Source organism: Pseudophryne corroboree, chromosome 2 (assembly GCF_028390025.1).
Source record: "Pseudophryne corroboree isolate aPseCor3 chromosome 2, aPseCor3.hap2, whole genome shotgun sequence".
NCBI classification, from domain to species: domain Eukaryota; kingdom Metazoa; phylum Chordata; class Amphibia; order Anura; family Myobatrachidae; genus Pseudophryne; species Pseudophryne corroboree.
Window position 1 is genome coordinate 840,808,496 of NC_086445.1, and position 16,940 is coordinate 840,825,435.

The 16,940-nt window shown below is 45.4% G+C and overlaps 1 protein-coding gene across 3 annotated transcripts in view; it reads left to right on the plus strand.

Moving 5' to 3' along the window:
* Positions 1–16,940, plus strand: part of SMS (spermine synthase) — a 376,994-nt gene that overhangs the window by 175,186 nt on the left and 184,868 nt on the right. For all 3 annotated transcript variants that reach the window (XM_063955771.1, XM_063955772.1, XM_063955770.1), the window contains exons 4-5: positions 1,784–1,848; positions 11,300–11,475. In XM_063955771.1, the coding sequence (XP_063811841.1) occupies positions 1,784–1,848; positions 11,300–11,475 (241 nt within the window). The remainder of the gene's footprint in view (positions 1–1,783; positions 1,849–11,299; positions 11,476–16,940) is intronic.

Below are 16,940 nucleotides of genomic sequence, written 5' to 3' on the forward strand. Positions count from 1 at the left end.
ACCCGGGATTCAAAATCCTTCCTTATTGTGTCAGCTCTTCCGGGCACAGTATCCTTACTGAAGTCTGGAGGAGGGTCATAGTGGGAGGAGCCAGTGCACACCAGGTAGTCCTAAATCTTTCTTAGCTGTGCCCAGTCTCCTGCGGAGCCGCTATTCCCCATGGTCCTTACGGAGTCCCCAGCATCCACTACGGACTACGAGAAATAGATTTACCGGTGAGTAAAATCTTATTTTCTATGTTACTTCCACAATGTCCAGACCTTCTCGTTCAGGGCCCCTGTGTCTACCAGGACCTAGCCCGACTGTCTTTGACGGCGTGGCTCTTGAAGCTTCCGTCTTAAGGGCTAAAGGGTTTTCTGAGGCGGTCATTCAAACTATGTTGCGGGCCCGGAAACCGGCTTCTGCTCGGATTTACTATAGGGTCTGGCATTCTTACTTTGTTTGGTGCGCCTCTAACAAATATGACGCTTCCAATTTTAGTATAGCCAAGTTGTTGGCTTTTCTTCAGCAGGGCCTGGACTTAGGCCTGCGTCTGGCCTCCCTCAAGGTTCAAATATCTGCCTTGTCGGTGTGGTTTCAGAGAAAAATTGCGACCTTACCTGATGTGCATACCTTTACTCAGGGCGTGTTGCGTATCCAACCTCCCTATGTCCCGCCTGTGGCTCCTTGGGACTTGTCGGTGGTTTTGGAGGCGTTACAAAAGTCTCCGTTTGAAACTCTTGGTTCAGCTGACCTTATGTGGCTTTCCCTTAAGGTGGTGTTTCTGCTGGCTATTGCTTCAGCTAGAAGAGTGTCGGATTTGGGTGCCTTGTCCTGTAGTTCCCCATATCTGATATTTTACCGTGACCGGGCGGTTCTTAGGACTCGTCCCGGCTATCTACCTAAGGTGGTTTCTTCGTTCCACCTTAATGAGGAGATTTTAGTTCCGGCACTTGTTTCTCCTGATCTGTCTCCCAAAGAGCAGTCTTTGGTTGTGGTACGGGCTCTCCGTATCTATGTGAAGAGAACTGCTCATATTTGGAAATCTGATTCTCTTTTTGTTGTGTTTGGGTTTCACAAACGGGGCTGGCCTGCTCACAAGCAAACTCTGGCCAGATGGATTAGAATGGTGATTGTACATGCTTATGTGAAGGCTGGCCTCTCCAAGGCGGCTACGTGGTCCTCCGGGAACACGTTCATAAGGTTCTATGCCTTCGATACTGCCGCTTCCCAGGATGCTTCCTTTGGACGCCGGGTTCTTGTGCCCGCTACAGTGCGTCCCCTCCCATAAGAAACTGCTTTAGGACATCCCCATTGTCCATTCCTTGTGGAGCCCAGTGTACCCCGCAGCAGAAAACGAGTTTTATGGTAAGAACTTACCTTTGTTAAAACTCTTTCTGCGAGGTACACTGGGCTCCACAAGGCGCCCACCCTGACGCACTTAGCTTCTTTGGGTTGGTATGGCATTAGCCGCTGACACGTCTCCTGTCGGTGTTGTGGTTACTAACCGTTGTCGTCTCTTTTCCTGCTACTGCATTGGACTGGTTTAACTAAAAACTGAGATCCTTTGCAGGGAGGCGGGGTGATATAGGAGTCGGCGCTATGCTTCTGGGAACAGTCAAAGCTTTGAGCCTGTTGGTGCCTCGGATCAAGATCCTACTCTACACCCCATTGTCCATTCCTTGTGGAGCCCAGTGTACCTCGCAGAAAGAGTTTTAACAAAGGTAAGTTCTTACCATAAAACTCGTTTTTGTGTTAACAGTATTCTTACTTCTGTAAGAAAATGTCTCCTGTCTTTTCTCAGCTGCTAAACAAGATAGAAGAAAGAATGAAAGAAATATTGCACAACAGTGTCACACAAGTGAAGCGGTAAGTGTTTTTTTTTTCTAACAAATTAAGTTTATGTTATAATAAAAACTTTAGAGTTAATTAATTAACTTTTGCAGGACATGCCTAATTGGTGTTAGTGGATTACCTCAAATACTATAATATTATGTAAGCATGTTTTGTTTCATAATAGACTGTATCTAGAGCTACAATATATAAATTAACATGATTTTGTGTTTTGAAAATTCATCTCTACCACCCTCTAGTGGTAGCATAATTAAACGGAATTATAAGAAGACTTTTTGGATTCCTGTGTTCCTTGCAATGGATAATTAATAGTTAGACAAAAATAATATGTAGGTTAATCACTTTTGCCAGAGCTTTAGTATTTTTTGGCACGGGAAATCATTATTTCAGATTATTTTATCAGGGAATAGCACCCAAAATCAGGCAAGCTGTCTCTTCCTGACTGAGAAAAACTTAATATCGTATTTGTCTGTGTTCTCTAGGAATACATTATACAATTATCTGGTAGTCGGACAAATAAAAGTGTATCCTTGTGTGTGTGTACATGTGGTAGGGAACTAGATTGTCATCTCCACTGGGGCAGGGACTGATTGTACTGTGTATTTGCATGACCAATCTAAAAATATTGGTTGGCCGGGCATGCCGAACTGTCCAGCATGTTCGTCTGATGCAGTGTTTTGTTGGAGTTTTCCTGTTCCCTGTTCCTGGGAGGAACAGGGAAATGTCTCCTCTCCTGTGCAGGAACACAGATATCATGACCATATACACTGTGATATCTCACAGCTCATGCCCATGATATCTGCTGGGTTACAGGCTGTCCGATAAAATGTCTGTTGGTCTGACAGGGTTTTATCTGCATGTGTTTTATTTATTTAGTCTTATGTGGTTGTGCAAGTCTTTCGTGAGTTATATGATTGGATTTAGTTTGGGAACCCGACGGTCGGGATCCCGGTGATCATAAGACCGATGCCAGAATCCCAACAGGCGGGATCCCAATGGCGATCGCGGCGTGTGCACACACTTCGTGCCCGGTGGCGAGCTTCGCTCACCACACAATTTTATTAGTGTGGAGCACCCTCCGAGTGGGGATTCCGGGCCCCGGTCGAGATTCCGACCGCCGGGTTTCCTTGGCTGTTAGGATTCTGGCGTCGGTATCCTGACCGCCGGGTTCCCGACAGGCGGGAAACTAACTGCTTCCCATAGGATGTTGCAGTTTGAGGTTTGCATGGTTGTGATTTAGCTGTACAATAGTGTTGGGAAACAAAATTTGTTGTGGAAGCTAATTAATTATCATAGTTATCTTCCATAGACAGCTATCATCTCCCTGGGCACTTCATTTAATATACAGCACAGCAAAGAATAGGAAAGTCATTATATACTATGATGGCCCATACTGCATTAAATGAAAAGTCTCAAAACTCATATACTTGATGAATTCAGAAGTAAACTTTGCGAGACCTTCACCCATAGCTGCCCTCAGTCCAGTGGAATGCTATGTCTTTGATGATACTTGATTGTCCCAGGTCTTATTCTCAAAGTAGTGATAATAACATGTCAAATGCAGTTTCACTACAGGTAGGAGACTATGCATCACTAGTGACTAACCTGCAGTTACCACACCAAAGCACCAGATGATACTGTAGCAGCAGGATGTAGTACCAAGTATAACTAGTAGGGCAGCAAGGATGGTGTAATGGTTAGCATTACTGCCTCATAGCACTGACTGTGTGGAGCTATTAGACAGTGGTGTAATAGGCCCTGTGATGGCCACGCCCCATGCGTGCATGATGTCATGCCAAGGAGGCGGGGCCACCAGGAAGAACAGCATTGCCCACATCATCCTCAGGATGCTCCAGGAGGCTGTACAGGTACTTCAGCAGTGATACTAGCTGCAGGATGCACCCTGCTAACCAGATACAGGGAACATGGGTAAGGGATGGTGCTGCCCACAGAGCCCTGTCCTCTGTCCGGTGGCACCTTTCACACACCCTTAATTACAGCTCTGTTTGTATATCCTCCTTGTGCTTGTGGGTTTCCTCCAGTACTCCGATATCCTCCCACACTCTAAAAATATACTATTAGGTTAATTGGCCTCTGACACACAAAAAATATATATCCTACGGTGCGTGTACATGTGGTAGGGAACTAGACTGTAATCTCCACTGGGGCATGGACTGATGTGCTAAATGTAATCATAAAGCACTATATAAATAACTGGTAACAATAATAAAAGTAGTGGAAAATCCATGTGAGAAATGATGGATGCTCAAGTGATCAGGGTAATTTATTCAGCGGGGAACAAAAACAGTGGTCAGTGCAGGTGTCAAGTTAATAGTAGAATAGGGGAACAGGCAGTGGTTAGGATTGAAGGCATAACAGTAGACCCAGGCTTACCTACTTTGCTGCCTCCTCCTCCGGGAGGAGGCAGCGTTGTAGGTGAATGGGGGGCGTGGCCGGCAGCAGGACGGGTGGTTCGGGGGTGTGGCCGGCAGCAGGATGGGCGGTCCGGGGGCGTTGCATCAGGGTCGCGTCATCGTGACTCCACCCCCCGCTGTGCTGTGCCGAGAAACAAGGCGCTGCATAGCGGGGGGCGGAGCTACGATGACGCGATTCAGCGCAAATCGCGTCATCGGACCCCCTCGGCCCGCCTACTTGTTCACTGCTGCGGGCGGCTGAGGGGGAAAGCGGGAGGCTTGCCCACCTTTCCAGGGGGCCGGGAGGGTCACCTGATTTTCGGGAGCCTCCCGGCCATTCCGGGAGGGTAGGCAAGTATGAGTAGACCTGATGAGTGTGAGAACAGTAGTATGAAACACTATACCTGGCGAGGATCTTTCGCTGAATTTGCAATCTAAAGAAGTAAGCGCCAATCAGTGCACAGTATGAGACCAGTTTCCAGATGAACGAAGAGTGCATAAAAGCATGTGACTGAAAGTGCCCGGGATGCATGGCTACTGAACAATACTAAAGCTTATCATGAACAAACAATCTGAACGCAGTCACTGTTCCTCACATAGTTGTCTCTTATTATTTATTTTCTTGAAAAAGTGTACTATTAAAATCTATATTGGCACATGCATATATTTTTTTCAATAATACTGTTTTTAAAACAAATGTACACTTGAAGGTAATATGTGATGTCAAGTTTCCTGGCCCCAAATCGATGACCAGACCATTGTTTGCAAAATCCTCATCCACATTACCTTTGCACAATAACTCTTTGTAGCAAAGTGTGTGTCATGACATCTTAGTGTGCCATGAGTTGATCACTGGTGGGTCACACACAATAATAGTGGTATAGCTCCCCCAGGGCGCACTTTGGCCGGTCAGCAGAATAAAAGGGAGGAAAGTGTGTTTTCCTGATCTCCTCCTGCTGCAGGACATTCTCTGGCCAATCAGCAGAGCAAGGGGAGGAGCTTGCGGTTTCCCGCACTTCCCTCCTGCATCACCGGATGCTATGCTGGCTAATCAAAACAAAGTTGAACGGACTCCCAAGGTAAACTACAGATGTATCCTCATACATCATTGCTGCAGTCGCTCCAAACAGCCCCTGTTGGATGGGCGGTGCACACCCCGGTTTCACTGTGTATGCATGTCCTTAGTAAGTTATTATTATATATTTTCTCTAACGTCCTAGTGGATGCTGGGACTCCGTCAGGACCATGGGGGGGTAGCGGGCTCCGCAGGAGACAGGGCACATCTAAATAAAGCTTTTAGGATCACATGGTGCGTACTGGCTCCTCCCCCTATGACCCTCCTCCAAGCCTCAGTTAGGTTTTTGTGCCCGTCCGAGAAGGGTGCAATCTAGGTGGCTCTCCTAAAGAGCTGCTTAGAAAAAGTTTTTTTAGGTTTAAATCTCAGTGAATCCTGCTGGCAACAGGATCACTGCATCGAGGGACTTAGGGGAGAGATTTCCAACTCACCTGCGTGTAGGATGGATTGGAGTCTTAGGCTACTGGACACTTAGCTCCAGAGGGAGTCGGAACACAGGTCCTCCTGGGGTTCGTCCCGGAGCCGCGCCGCCGATCCCCCTTAGAGACGCTGAAGACGGAGGTCCGGAAAGCAGGCGGCAGAAGACTCCTCAGTCTTCATGAAGGTAGCGCACAGCACTGCAGCTGTGCGCCATTGTTGCTACACGTCTCACTGATTCAGTCACGGAGGGTGCAGGGCGCTGCTGGGGGCGCCCTGGGCAGCAATATTAAATACCTTTAGTGGCAAAATAAATACATCACATATAGCCATTAAGGCTATATGTATGTATTTAACCCAGGCCAGTTTTCTTAAAACCCGGGAGGAAAGCCTGCCGAAAAAGGGGCGGGGCTTATTCTCCTCAGCACTCAGCGCCATTTTCCTGCTCAGCTCCGCTGGTGAGGAAGGCTCCCAGGACTCTCCCCTGCACTGCACTACAGAAACAGGGTAACAAAGAGAAGGGGGGCATAATTTGGCGATATTGATATATTAAAAGCGCTTATATCAAAAACAACACCTTCTAGGGTTGTTTATATACATTTATAGCGTTTTTGGTGTGTGCTGGCAAACTCTCCCTCTGTCTCCCCAAAGGGCTAAGAGGGTCCTGTCTTCGATTAGAGCATTCCCTGTGTGGCTGCTGTGTGTCGGTACGTGTGTGTCGACATGTATGAGGACGATGTTGGTGTGGAGGCAGAGCAATTGCCGGTAATGGTGATGTCACCCCCTAGGGAGTCGACACCGGAATGGATGGCTTTAGTTATGGAATTACGTGATAATGTTAGCACATTACAAAAGTCAGTTGACGAAATGAGACGGCCGGAAAACCAGTTAGTACCGGCTCAGGCGTCTCAGACACCGTCAGGGGCTGTAAAACGTCCCTTACCTCAGTCAGTCGACACGGGTACCGACACAGATGAATCTAGTGTCGACGGTGAAGAAACAAACGTATTTTCCAATAGGGCCACACGTTATATGATCACGGCAATGAAGGAGGCTTTGCAGATCTCTGATACTGCTGGTACCTCAAAAAGGGGTATTATGTGGGGGGTGAAAAAACTACCTGTAGCTTTTCCAGAATCAGAGGAATTGAATGACGTGTGTGACGAAGCGTGGGTTAACCCAGATAGAAAACTGCTAATTTCCAAGAAGTTATTGGCATTATACCCTTTCCCACCAGAGGTTAGGGCGCGCTGGGAAACACCCCCTAGGGTGGATAAGGCGCTCACACGTTTATCAAAGCAAGTGGCGTTGCCGTCTCCTGATACGGCCGCCCTCAAGGATCCAGCAGATAGGAGGCTGGAAACTACACTGAAGAGTATATACACACATACTGGTGTTATACTGCGACCGGCAATAGCCTCAGCCTGGATGTGCAGTGCTGGGGTAGTGTGGTTGGATTCTCTGACTGAAAATATTGATACCCTGGATAGGGACAGTATTTTATTGACTCTAGAGCAATTAAAGGATGCTTTTCTTTATATGCGAGATGCTCAGAGGGATATTTGTACTCTAGCATCAAGAGTAAGCGCGATGTCCATATCTGCCAGAAGAAGTTTATGGACGCGACAGTGGTCAGATGATGCGGATTCCAAAAGGCATATGGAAGTATTGCCATATAAAGGAGAGGAATTATTTGGGGTCGGTCTTTCGGACCTGGTGGCCACGGCAACTGCCGGCAAATCCACTTTTTTACCTCAGACCCCCTCCCAACAGAAAAAGACACCGTCTTTTCAGCCGCAGTCCTTTCGCTCTTATAAAAACAAGCGACCAAAAGGACAGTCTTATCTGCCGCGAGGCAGAGGAAAAGGTAAGAGAGGGCAGCAAGCAGCCCCTGCCCAGGACCAGAAGCCCGCCCCGGGTTCTACAAAGCCATCAGCATGACGCTGGGGCTTTACAAGCGGACTCAGGAGCGGTGGGGGGTCGACTCAAGATTTTCAGCAATCAGTGGGCTCGCTCACAAGTGGACCCGTGGATCCTGCAGATAATATCTCAGGGTTACATGTTGGAGTTCGAAAGGTCTCCCCCTCGCCGGTTCCTAAAGTCTGCTTTACCAACGTCTCCCTCAGAAAGGACGTCGGTTTTGGAAGCCATTCACAAGCTGTATTCTCAGCAGGTGATAGTCAAGGTACCCCTCCTACAACAGGGAAAGGGGTATTATTCCACACTATTTGTGGTACCGAAGCCGGACGGTTCGGTAAGACCTATTCTAAACCTGAAATCCTTGAACCTGTACATACAGAAATTCAAGTTCAAGATGGAGTCACTCAGAGCAGTGATAGCGAATCTGGAAGAAGGGGACTTCATGGTGTCCCTGGACATAAAAGATGCTTATCTGCATGTCCCAATTTACCCCTCACACCAAGGGTATCTCAGGTTCATGATACAAGACTGTCATTATCAGTTTCAAACGCTGCCGTTTGGTTTGTCCACGGCCCCTCGGGTCTTTACCAAGGTAATGACCGAAATGATGGTTCTTCTACGAAGAAAAGGCGTATTAATTATCCCTTACTTGGACGATCTCCTGATAAGGGCAAAGTCCAGAGAACAGCTGGAAGTCGGTGTAGCACTAACCCAGGTAGTGCTTCAGCAACACGGGTGGATTCTGAATCTTCCAAAATCTCAATTGACCCCGACAACTCGTCTGCTGTTCCTGGGAATGATTCTGGACACGGTTCAGAAAAAGGTGTTCCTCCCGGAGGAGAAAGCAAGGGAGTTATCCGAACTTGTCAGGAACCTCCTAAAACCAGGAACTGTGTCAGTACATCAATGCACAAGAGTCCTGGGAAAGATGGTGGCTTCTTACGAAGCGATTCCATTCGGCAGATTCCATGCACGGACATTTCAGTGGGATCTGCTGGACAAATGGTCCGGATCGCATCTGCACATGCATCAGCGGATAACACTGTCACCAAGAACAAGGTTGTCTCTCCTGTGGTGGTTGCAGAGTGCCCATCTGTTAGAGGGCCGCAGATTCGGCATACAGGACTGGGTCCTGGTGACTACGGATGCCAGCCTACGAGGCTGGGGAGCAGTCACACAGGGAAGAAACTTCCAGGGCGTGTGGTCAAACCTGGAGACGTCCCTTCACATAAATATACTGGAGCTAAGAGCGATCTACAATGCTCTAAGCCTGGCAAAATCGCTGCTTCAGGGTCAGCCGGTGTTGATCCAGTCGGACAACATCACGGCAGTCGCCCACGTAAACCGACAAGGCGGCACGAGAAGCAGAAGAGCAATGACAGAAGCTGCAAGGATTCTGCGCTGGGCGGAGAATCATGTCATAGCACTGTCAGCAGTGTTCATCCCGGGAGTGGACAACTGGGAAGCAGACTTCCTCAGCAGACACGACCTTCACCCGGGAGAGTGGGGACTTCATCCAGAAGTCTTCCACATGATTGTGAACCGTTGGGAAAAACCAAAGGTGGACATGATGGCGTCTCGCCTCAACAAAAAATTGGACAGATATTGCGCCAGGTCAAGAGACCCTCAGGCAATAGCTGTGGACGCTCTGGTAACACCGTGGGTGTACCAGTCAGTGTATGTGTTCCCTCCTCTGCCTCTCATACCAAAGGTACTGAGAATTATACGGAAAAGAGGAGTAAGAACAATACTGGTGGCTCCGGACTGGCCAAGAAGAACTTGGTATCCGGAACTTCAAGAGATGCTCACGGAGGATCCGTGGCCTCTACCTCTAAGAAGGGATCTGCTTCAGCAGGGACCTTGTATGTTCCAAGACTTACCGCGTCTGCGTTTGACGGCATGGCGGTTGAACGCCGGATTCTAAAAGAAAAGGGCATTCCAGAGGAAGTCATTCCTACCTTGATTAAGGCTAGAAAGGAAGTGACTGTACAACATTATCACCGCATTTGGCGGAAATATGTTGCGTGGTGTGAGGCCAAGAAGGCTCCAACGGAAGAATTTCAATTGGGTCGATTCTTACATTTCCTGCAAGCAGGATTGTCTATGGGCCTAAAATTGGGGTCCATTAAAGTTCAAATTTCGGCCTTATCAATCTTCTTCCAGAAGGAATTGGCATCAGTGCCTGAAGTACAAACTTTTGTCAAAGGTGTACTACATATACAACCCCCAATAGTGCCTCCAGTGGCACCGTGGGATTTGAACGTAGTTTTGAATTTTCTCAAATCTCATTGGTTTGAGCCTCTAAAATCGGTAGATTTAAAATACCTTACATGGAAGGTAACCATGCTATTGGCCCTGGCTTCAGCCAGGAGAGTTTCAGAGTTGGCGGCTTTATCATACAAAAGCCCATATCTGATTTTCCATTCGGACAGGGCAGAACTGCGGACACGTCCTCATTTTCTCCCTAAGGTGGTTTCGGCTTTTCACTTGAACCAGCCTATTGTGGTGCCTGCGGCTACTAGCGACTTGGAGGACTCCAAGTTACTGGACGTTGTCAGAGCATTAAAAATATATATTTCAAGGACAGCTGGAGTCAGAAAATCTGACTCGTTGTTTATATTGTATGCACCCAACAAGATGGGTGCTCCTGCGTCTAAACAGACGATTGCACGTTGGATCTGTAGCACAATCCAACTTGCACATTCTGTGGCAGGCCTGCCACAGCCTAAATCTGTAAAGGCCCACTCCACAAGGAAAGTGGGCTCATCTTGGGCGGCTGCCCGAGGGGTCTCGGCATTACAACTTTGCCGAGCAGCTACGTGGTCAGGGGAGAACACGTTTGTAAAATTTTACAAATTTGATACTCTGGCTAAGGAGGACCTGGAGTTCTCTCATTCGGTGCTGCAGAGTCATCCGCACTCTCCCGCCCGTTTGGGAGCTTTGGTATAATCCCCATGGTCCTGACGGAGTCCCAGCATCCACTAGGACGTTAGAGAAAATAAGAATTTACTTACCGATAATTCTATTTCTCATAGTCCGTAGTGGATGCTGGGCGCCCATCCCAAGTGCGGATTGTCTGCAATACTTGTACATAGTTATTGTTACAAAGATCGGGTTATTACTATTGTTGTGAGCCATCTTTTCAGAGGCTACTTCGTTTTTTGTTATCATACTGTTAACTGGGTTCAGATCACAAGTTGTACGGTGTGATTGGTGTGGCTGGTATGAGTCTTACCCGGGATTCAAGATCCTTCCTTATTGTGTACGCTCGTCCGGGCACAGTACCTAACTGAGGCTTGGAGGAGGGTCATAGGGGGAGGAGCCAGTACGCACCATGTGATCCTAAAAGCTTTATTTAGATGTGCCCTGTCTCCTTCGGAGCCCGCTACCCCCCCATGGTCCTGACGGAGTCCCAGCATCCACTACGGACTATGAGAAATAGAATTATCGGTAAGTAAATTCTTATTTATTTTCTTTTAACAGGATTTCATAGCTGCTTTAATCCAGCAATGTGATGGTACTCCGTTCTAAATTGATTTTATTTATTTATCTTTCTTTTACAATGACTTCCTTCGTCAGCTATTATATGATTGCTCCAGTAATAAAGAAATGCTTGCTTGCTTTTCTCTATCCATCTTAGATTGCCAGCCATTGTTCGTGGAGCAAAGATTGATAGATACTGGCCCACGGCTGACGGACGCTTAGTAGAGTACGACATAGATGAAATAGTTTACAGTAAAGATTCGCCTTATCAGAACATCAAAATTCTTCACTCAAAACAGTTTGGAAATGTTCTCATCCTCAATGGAGATGTCAGTAAGTAATGCAACGCCTAACACTTTATGATTACAGGTTAGTAAATGGCAAGAAAGTTTTGCTGTGCAATCACAGATCTATCAGCAACAAAGACTGAAGTAGAGAAAAATGAAGCCATACACTGCCAGTATGTTCAAACTAAAATAAAAGCTTGGACTGGTGCAGCTGTCCAATATAAGAGTGGTGTACATTCGTGTCAATACAAAGGAAATAGCAGGCTGCGCACCCAGTTCCAAATGAACTACAAAGTCTCAAGCATTACTATGTTTATTATATTTTAGATAAACTAGTAGATATACACATTAAAAATGGAAGAAAGGTAATTGAACACATCTCAATACCCTGATTAATTGCATAGGTATTAGTTCTGATGCGTATCTAACCTAATGTCACTAAATTGCATTAATGTGCAGTATGGGAAGCACGGACGGTGTAATGGTTAGCATTACTGCCTCACAGCACTGAGGTCATGGGTTCCTTTCCCACCATGGCTCTAACTGTGTGGAGTTTGTACACTCTCCCCGTACTTCTGTGGGTTTCCTCCGGGTACTTCGGTTTCCTCCCACAATCCACAAATATACTGGTAGGTTAATTGGCTCCAAACAAAATTAACCCTAGCGTGAATGTGTGCGTGTACATGTGGTAGTGAATATAGATTGTATGCTCTACTGGGGCAGGGACTGATGTGAATGGCCAAATATTCTCTGTAAAAGCACTGCAGAATATGTAAATAACTGATAAAAAATAAATAAAATAAATACTGGTCCTTAAAGAAGTAATTGGTTTATCCATTTGTGTGGCTGATGGCTTGTCATCTCTATAATAAAAGATGTGCATACTATAGAAGTTGTACTGACCTGTGGAGAAGTAGTCCATATGCAGATCAAATGGACTGGTATGCTGTAAAGGGTGCAGATTGGCCCCCTGTGTGTAGTTATACAGGCCAGTGTATCTCAGCCCAGTTTTGTAGACACAAAGCTTCAGTTCACGCATGCAAGAATTGTGTTACCTGGCAACTGTGAAGCCCAATACTGCAGGTGCCGGCTCCAGGAAGTGCAGTGTCCCAATGTCTCTATTGTGCTACCCACCGATAGGGCTCTATTATATAGTACATTTATATAGAGCGATGCGGCTCACTCGAGTGAAATCGCAGCTGGAATGTATTGATCTTGTGAGCAGTGATGTAAGGGTATATCCCAAATTAGCAAGCACCAGTTCCGTGTGTGGCTGCTCAATGCGTTTCAATGCAAATGACATCATAACATTTGTGCTGCCTTCCTTTTAAAGTTACTAGCTTTGTCAGTTCATTAATTTTCAACTGTGTACTTAAAAAGAGCACGTTGACTCTGATATTCCAAATATATTAAATGTGTTGAACATCTTTTTCCTGGATCTAGCATGCTAATTGTGTAGAATCTTAGAATATTTGAATAAATGTATTTGTCCTGAAGCTTGTAAAAATCACATCAGTTCCTAAATCTATTTCACCTTAATACCAGTTTATATTTTGTTACCAATAAGTTATACCTATCAATGTACATACCACCGCTATGTTAGATACACATAATATAGATCCTTCTTTTTGAAAGAAATAAAAAAATAAAAATAAATTACAACGCTGAAAGCACAATACAAAGAAAGGAAAGCAATGTCAAAAGGCCAAAACTAAGTGGTCAGTCACACGTGTTGTAGTAAGCATATTGAAAATAAAGAGATCATGAAGAAAAGTAAAGGAGCAAACGACAGAAGAGAAAGAAAGCAAAGAAGAAAGAGTGGGAGGAGAGACACAATGCAGGTACATATTTGTGAGATGTAGATCCATACATACACCAGGGGATCTATGGTGGTAAAGTCCACCCCCAGGGTGACTAATAAACTTTGATGACCTTGGAAACAATGCTGCATACTTAGGTGCTGACATAAAGTCAATCCAGGTAAATCACGTCTCCAGAAACTCAGAATGTTTATTAGTCGCAGAGAAAAAAATGTCCTCCATAGTATTATAGAAATCGAAACATTGTCACCAATCCCCTATTGACTGGAATCACTGCCATAGCTGCGTTATTTAAGTGCTTAAGTAATGATTTCTTATAACTGGAAATAGGGATATCAAAGTGAGATAGGAGCCAAATATCAGGGTCCATGGAAACTGGAGTGCCCAGAATCTCTGAGGCTAAGGCTTTAACTCTCAACCAAAATAGAATAATGAGGGAAAAGTCCCACCGTATGTGAATCATTATACCAGCTTCCCCGTGACACCCCCAGCAGAGAGGGGACACTGTAGGAAAAAAATGTGTAGAACAGTAGGAATATGATACCGCTTGCAACACCGCTGTCATCACCTTGTATTTGGTTTCTAAGACATCCGAGCTAGAGGAGCAGACATTAACAGCTTGACAGTCTTTCTCCCAATTTACCTAAATACCCTTGAGTATAAGATCTGTGTCTCACTTCTCTATGAAGGGGGGAGAGGGTTCATAGCAAACAATGTAAAATTTTATAAACACATGAGATCGTATGACTAGGGTTGGGTTGTTTGAGAATGTATAGATTCAATAGGGGTCAGCTCACTACCAAACATATGAAGTGCCCCATATGAAGATATAAAGTGAAGCATCTGGAGGTAGACCTAAATCTAACTTCCAATACCAATGACTAAGAGATGTAATACCTAAATAAGAGTAAAACAGTACAATATAAACCAAATGATAGTTGCCTAAAGACATAGACCTTCTATCAACATACTGCTGTGTAGAAAATAGTTTTGGAGAGAATAAACTCTTCTATAAACAAAATTAACCAAACAGGTGAAACCAGAAAACACATGCCAAATTTCCATTTTGAAGAATAACTTAACAGTCAGGAGCTGTTGCCGTCCCTCTAAAACATCGACAGGACATCATAGAGCTGAAAGGAAAAAAGAACATTATTTGAGGAATCTGGTCGTAAGGATACCCATGGAACTGAGAAAGTCCCACTCCAGGTGACCGCAGAATCGTCTGCCACTGAATCTCCACGAGGAGATCACCGTGCCTGTTGCCAGAACTCTCTATGTGGTAAGAGGGCGGGGCAGAGGGCCCCAGTATGTTCATCCAATTAGAAACAGATATAGAAGGCAAGCCCAGGGAGGCACAGAACTGTGGAACCTCTTCAAAGTTTCAAATTACATGGCGTTTCCTGTCATGGGTCATGTGGATGTTGAGTTGATAGCCCCAACAAAATTTTAATGTCCCGTTTCATGAGTTCATCACGGCAAGAAAGAGACCGGATACCCATCTTACCCACAGGGGGATATCAAGGATGGATAAAGCCACAGTGCCTGAAAGTTGCAGTCCATAGCCTCCACTTAACGTGTTTCGGATACAGATCCTTTTTTAAAAGCAGACCGGGTATCCGGAATCTTTCTTGCTGTATTCACCATCTCAGCATGTTGGGGGAAGAACCTGTGCCACAGTAATGAAGTAGCAGATTAATTATATGCTTGTATATTTTTTAACTTTGTGAGTAAATTTTATGTAAATTAAATTTGTGATCTTTTAAAAGGATCTCGGCACTTTTGTGTCCTAAAACTGCGTTCACTCTGCATGAGTGTATCTAAGCAGAAAGACGCATATCTTTTAGGTACTGAAGGGATAAAAGAAGCATGTGGACCATATGAAAAATCTACTGTTTAATGGGGGTAATTCAGAGTTGATCGCAGCAGAAAATTTGTTAGCAGTTGGGCAAAACCATGTGCACTGCAGGGAGTGGGGCAGTTATATCATGTGCAGAGAGAGTTAGATTTGGGCGGGGTGTGTTCAAACTGAAATCTAAATTGCAGTGTAAAAATAAAGCATCCAGTATTTACCCTGCACAGAAACAATACAACCCACCCAAATCTAACTCTCTCTGCACATGTTACATCTGCCCCCACTGCAGTGCACATGGTTTTGCCCAACTGCTAACAAATTTGCTGCTGCAATCAACTCTGAATTACCCCCATTATCCGTTGTGCCTATTTGGATCTTATATGGTAAACCCTGAGAGCACTTACGTGAAGACATAACCTTTTCTCAGAATCCGTTTATTATAAGGAAAAAAGGTGAAACTTCCTCTCTGTTTTTCAGTGGCTGAACTTTGGGATTAATTGCGCACTATGTCCCTCATTCCGAGTTGTTCGCTCGCAAGCTGCTTTTAGCAGCTTTGTACACGCTAAGCCGCCGCCTACTGGGAGTGAATCTTAGCTTATCAAAATTGCGAATGAAAGATTCGCAATATTGCGAAAAGACTTCTCTGTGCAGTTTCAGAGTAGCTCGAGACTTACTCTTCCAGTGCGATCAGTTCAGTGCTTGTCGTTCCTGGTTTGACGTCACAAACACACCCAGCGTTCGCCCAGACACTCCTCCGTTTCTCCAGCCACTCCCGCGTTTTTCCCAGAAACGGTAGTGTTTTTTCAAACACTCCCATAAAACGGCCAGTTTCCGCCCAGAAACACCAACTTCCTGTCAATCACAAACCGATCTCCAGAACGAAGAAAAAACCTCGTAATGCCGTGAGTAAAATACCAATCTTCATAGCAAATTTACTTGGCGCAATCGCAGTGCGAACATTGCGCATGCGCAATTAGCGGAAAATCGCTGCGATGCGAAGAAAATTACAGAGCGAACAACTCGGAATGACCACCTATGCAATTACCCTAACCCTGTATTCTGTGAGCGATCTTAAACAGCAACTTTTACCCACATACGGGACAGTGCAGCCCCGGGTGGGGACGGCACCAGACTGGCTGTTCTAGTGTTGCGCCATGATTAGTGTAGGGCTCATTTTGCCACTTTAAAATCGGGCAGGGTGCTGCGCCCTGCTAAAACAGCCTAGCTCTCAGTTCCTGTGGCCAGTCTGCGTGACCATAGACTCACTCGGGCAGTTGACGTTCCTCGTTTTTGTGTCAATGCCGTGTATGTGTACATGTGCTTGCGTTGTCTGTGATGATCATCTCTATTCATTTCAGGGCGGCTTCTTCACTTGCCTCACATAAAGCTTAGCAAGTCCCCAGCCTGAAAAATCGTATCTATGTAGGCTTTTGCGTACATATCAGAATCAGGTCCTTAATGTGATCATGTTTGTTCCCCCAATTGATTTATATATTTTATAATAAACATATTGTGTGTAGTTGTTTACAACTAATGAAAACAGCTACCAGATTACAAATGAAGAAGGTATAGGACATATGTGACGAATCCCCCTTAATCATAACTAAATAAAAAAATGAAGAAATTGAAAAAACAACTTTCAACAACAGACGCAGTAAAAAACAGAGTACTAGAGAAGCTGGACTGCGAACTTTAACTGCCCAGGACTTCATTTTAAACACAGAGGGGTATTCAATTGTTGGAAAAGTCAATTGGGTGTCTGTTTTTTCCTACCTAATTGACAGGAAAAAACAGACGCCCAACCGACATTTCAAACAATTGAATTCCACCCAAAGC